Source organism: Octopus bimaculoides, chromosome 2 (assembly GCF_001194135.2).
Source record: "Octopus bimaculoides isolate UCB-OBI-ISO-001 chromosome 2, ASM119413v2, whole genome shotgun sequence".
Taxonomy (NCBI): Eukaryota; Metazoa; Mollusca; class Cephalopoda; order Octopoda; family Octopodidae; genus Octopus; species Octopus bimaculoides.
This window is the reverse complement of record NC_068982.1, coordinates 188,778,818-188,783,463: the sequence shown is the minus strand read 5'-3', so window position 1 is coordinate 188,783,463 and position 4,646 is coordinate 188,778,818. Positions and strand designations below refer to the sequence as shown.

At 38.1% G+C, this 4,646-nt stretch overlaps 1 protein-coding gene across 1 annotated transcript in view; it reads left to right on the top strand.

The window, feature by feature from the left end:
- LOC106873701 (regulator of G-protein signaling 7) overlaps nucleotides 1-4,646 on the top strand; it is a 52,946-nt gene that overhangs the window by 34,770 nt on the left and 13,530 nt on the right. Inside the window, exons 5-6 of the mRNA XM_052965804.1 lie at nucleotides 670-783; nucleotides 4,175-4,468. Of these exons, the coding sequence (XP_052821764.1) occupies nucleotides 670-783; nucleotides 4,175-4,468 (408 nt within the window). The remainder of the gene's footprint in view (nucleotides 1-669; nucleotides 784-4,174; nucleotides 4,469-4,646) is intronic.

The following is a 4,646-nucleotide window of genomic DNA, read 5'->3' as shown; positions in this document are numbered from 1 at the left end:
ATATATATATATATATATATATATATATATGATGGGCTTCTTTCAGTTTCCATCTACCCAATCCACTCACAAGGCTTTGGTCAGCCCAAGGCTATAGTAGAAGACATGCCTAGGCAGCCATACAGTGGGATTGAACCTGGAAGCATGAGGTTGAAAAGTAACCTTCTTACTGCACAGCCACGCCTGATGGTGGTGATGATGATGATAGTTGTCATGATGATGATGGTGGTGGTGGTTGTTGAAGTAATGAAATTCTAATAAACACACGTGTTTCCCATTGAGATTTCATTTCAACATTGTTGTTCTAGCAATACTTGTAGTCATCATTCCAGTCTAAACGACTTGTCTTTAAAAACCTCAATACCTGATGATCATTGGAGGTCTGTCTTCCCTGTTGCCATGGGTTGCACAGTTTGACAGGACTCAATGGGTCCAAGGGCTGCATCATGCTCCAGCATGACCACAGTCAAGACAAACAAAAATGACCCCTCAATAGGGGTTGGAGTAGAGAAAGAGGCAGAATAAAAACTGTTTCTATCAAAAAGTCAAAATATATAAGAGGTTAAGGTAAACGGAATCTACCGATCTATACATTTGATATCATTTATCAATCAGTGGAATATTGGTTTTTTTTTATAGAATTAATGAGATTGTTCTTCTATTTTACAGCTATCAGAATCGGGTAGAGCAATATCATGATTTTGATCCATTCTTCTGTCCTCCTCATCCATCCAATCCATGGATTACTGATGATACCACAGCCTGGACAGCAAGCTCAAACTGGTGAGTTATCTTAAATTATTCAAAAGAGGTGGTGCCCCAGCATGGCTGCAGTCTAATGACTGAAACAAGTAAAAGAATATTTGAGAGAGTAAATCTCAAGCTAAACCTAACTTCTGCTGATCCTGTGGAATATCCACAAAGTTTTCCTCATACATTTCTGACATGGTTTTCCCTTCATCTTACTCTGAAGTTTTTTTTCCTTCTTCTTCTTTATCATTATCATCAAACGTCCATTGTCCATAATGGCATGGGTTGGACGATATGACCAGGGCTGGTAAACTGGAAGGCTGCACCAGACTCCAGTCTGATTTGGCATGGCTTTATACAGCTGGATGCCATTCCTAATGCCAACCACTCTGAGAGCATAATGGGTGCTTTTACATTCTACCAGCACAAGTGCCATTTCCATGACATTTCCGAGATACATTTACATGCCACCGGCACGGGGACAATTTGCGTAACACCAGTATCTGCCACGACTGCAATTTTGCTCGGCTTGATGGGTCTTCTTCTTAAGCAGAACATAATTCTTACAGGAATAATTTCACTCAGTACATACAAACATCTAAGTAGACAAGGTCTTTTGAGAGTTGTCGTAGGCAGCACCATATAAGGCTGCAGACTTCTCAGTTCAATGTTTGCAACTTTATCCATTAAATCCTTTGTGCTCTTTGTCAATACAAGGGATTTCTGCACTGTCTCTGCCAGATTTCACACACAAGTATTGATTGAGATTATGATAGACAACACTTGCCCAAGGTTCTACACTAGTGGTTCCCAACAACGGGCCATATGGCCCTTGGGGACGGCTCCATTTAATATTTAAAATTTATCTGCAATAAACTTTTTTTCTTCTTTTACTTGTTTCAGTCATTTGACTGTGGCCATGGTGGAGCACCACCTTTAGTTGAGCAAATCGACCCCAGGACTTATTCTTTGTAAGCCTAGTACTTATTCTATCGATCTCTTTTGCCAAACTGCTAAGTTACGGAGATGTTAACACACCAGCACTGGTTGTCAAGTGATGGTGGGAGAGACAAACACAGACACACAAACATGTACACACACACACAATATATATATATATATATACGATGGGCTTCTTACAGTTTCTGTCTACCAAATCCACTCACAAGGCTTTGATTGGCCCGAGGCTATAGTAGAAGACACTTGCCTGAGGTGCCACACAGTGGGACTGAACCTGGAACCATGTGGTTGGTAAGCAAGCTTCTTACCACACAGCCACTCTTGCGCCTTAATAAACTGATTATATTTCTACAAAACACAAAATATTTAGACAGTCTTTTATGCAATTCCTAATAATATTTAATCATGAAAATATAATAGGAATTTTCTAGATATTGAATGGTTACAAGTCTCAACCCCACCACCACCACGACCAAGTACAATAAGAACTAAAGGGGGTTCATAGGTAAAAAAAAATGGTTGAGAACCACTCCACAGTGGGAATGAACCTGCTATCATTTATGTAAAATTTCATGCTTACTCACATCATTTTTCACATTCCTCTTCCATGCTGGCATAATCGGGATGGTTTGACAGGATCTGATGGATCCAAAGACTGCATCATGCCCCTGTGTCTATTTTGGAATGGTTTCTGCCACTGGGTGGCCACTTTGCAGAGTGTATTCAGGGCTCTTTTTGTGACACTGATTACCAATGTGTTGGTGCTTCGTTGAGAGAGTGACTTCTAATTAGAAAGAAACACAAAGGAGGAGTAATTAAAAATTATGTAAGGCATGTAATGAAGGTTAGATGATATTGAGGCTAATTGATAGCAGAGCCAATCAAATGAGAATAATTATGTTCACAGGTTACAGACCTAAGATTAACTCTTTTGATACTGTGGTGGTGATTTGAAACCTCAAATGCTAGATAATCAGTCAGACACCAAATTCAAACCATCTTAGTGATTAGATGACCAATCAGCATGAAGCTGTGACATGATGTGGTTTTCTAGAATGTTCTTTCTTGTATCTTATAAAAGACTGTTTTGCTGCTCAATTAATCACAGAGTGTTGAAGGTGGCTGTGCAATATGTTCCACCACTCTTACCACCAGGTGGATCCAGACATTTGTACAGACAACTCCAGGTTCTTAGACAGACGGAACTAAACCTAAACATTCACATAATGTCTCCTAAATAACTTCTACAGATGCGGCACAGTTTCTCTCTCTCTCTCTCCCAGTCAACAAACATTTATGCAGTTCGTTGTAAATAGCCAACACCAAATATCTTTATGTCCGGCAATAAAGATGTAGTCAAATGTTCGTGGTTTGCTTCAATTAGTATTCATGCAGCCAACTAACTAATTATATCCTCATTGGCCAGCTCAACTCATGCAACAAACAACAGGTGACAATACGAACCTGCTTAAAACAGCCTTTGGTTCAATGATATAAACTTTCAGTTTAAGTGATCCAAATTAAAATAGAAATTTGATAACAAAAGTATTAAAGTGATCTAAATTAAAACCCTCTTTCAAAATTCCATGATAATTTATGTTCCAAACACCAGGTTAATAACAACAAAGTTATTTTTCTTGATTCATTATTTTCAAAATTAAATGAAACAAAGGCAGCATATTTCAACAGAAATTTGATAAAGTAAAAGTTTCAAACACTCTTTTCATTCTTCCAGCCTTGCATATTGATCCTAAACATTTGTGATATAATCACCTGATTGCCAGACTCTTTTGCACTGAAAGTTGCTTCAGTAAAATCACATCCAACAAGTCATCAATCCTTTTATATTCGTCCTTCCCAATTCTCTCTCTCTCTCTCTCTCTCTCTCTCTCTCATTTTTTTGATTTTTATTATTTCATGAATGTCTTCTAAACTAATTGTTTGTCATTTATAAGAAATGTCATGCTTTGTAAAATATTTGATTTAGTTTAACTTATTTGCCTTAAATTATGTCATGGTGCTATACATGATTATTTATGACTAGAAATTTAAAGATCTTCATAATAAATAAGCAAAAAAAGAAACATTAAATATATTCTATGGAGTGGCTACTGCAGTGAGAGCCACTGGCAATGCCATTGCAGTTGTGTAACCATGAAGCCTGGCTGAACATACCATTTATTCTGGGGTGTGCAGCCCATTACTTCCTCCTACTGCTTAATTCCCCACCCCCAACACTATGTTTTTTTCTGTTTCTTTGTTTCCTTCTAATTAGATTGTGATAAATAAAAGTCTATCAGGATCATTATTGGTTCTATGCATCTTCTTCCCTGGTCTTTCATTTAAAATTCAAATTTCTTATTCTGCTGAGATTTATCTAGAAATGATTATCTCCCTTGCAAATTACTGGCCACCAGGGCACACCATATATAACTTGTTTGTTTTTTCGTTTTTGTTGCCGTAGTGATCAACCAACTGAAAAACGGGTTAAGATGTGGAGCTTTGGCTTACATGAATTACTCTCGGACAGAGCTGGACTCGTCTGCTTTGAATCGTTTCTCAGGAAAGAGTTTAGCCATGAAAACATCCACTTCTGGCTGGCCTGTAAAACCCTCAAGTCCTGTGCACAGTCTCAAGTGGCAAGTCAGGTCGAGAAAATCTATGAAGACTTTCTGGAACGTGGTGCTCGCTGTGAGATAAACATTGATTGTAAGACAATGGAGGAAGTGCAAGCAAACCTCAAGAAGAAGCTATCCAGGTGAGTTTTATATCTTTTGTTTCATTCATTAGACTGCAGCCATGCTGGGGCACCACCTTGAAGAATTTTCAATTAAATAAGTAAAAAATTTTTTGTAAAGCCTGGTACTTATTGTTTGTCTTTTTTCCCAAACCACTAAGTTATGGGATGCAAACACACCAACACCAGTTGTCAAGCG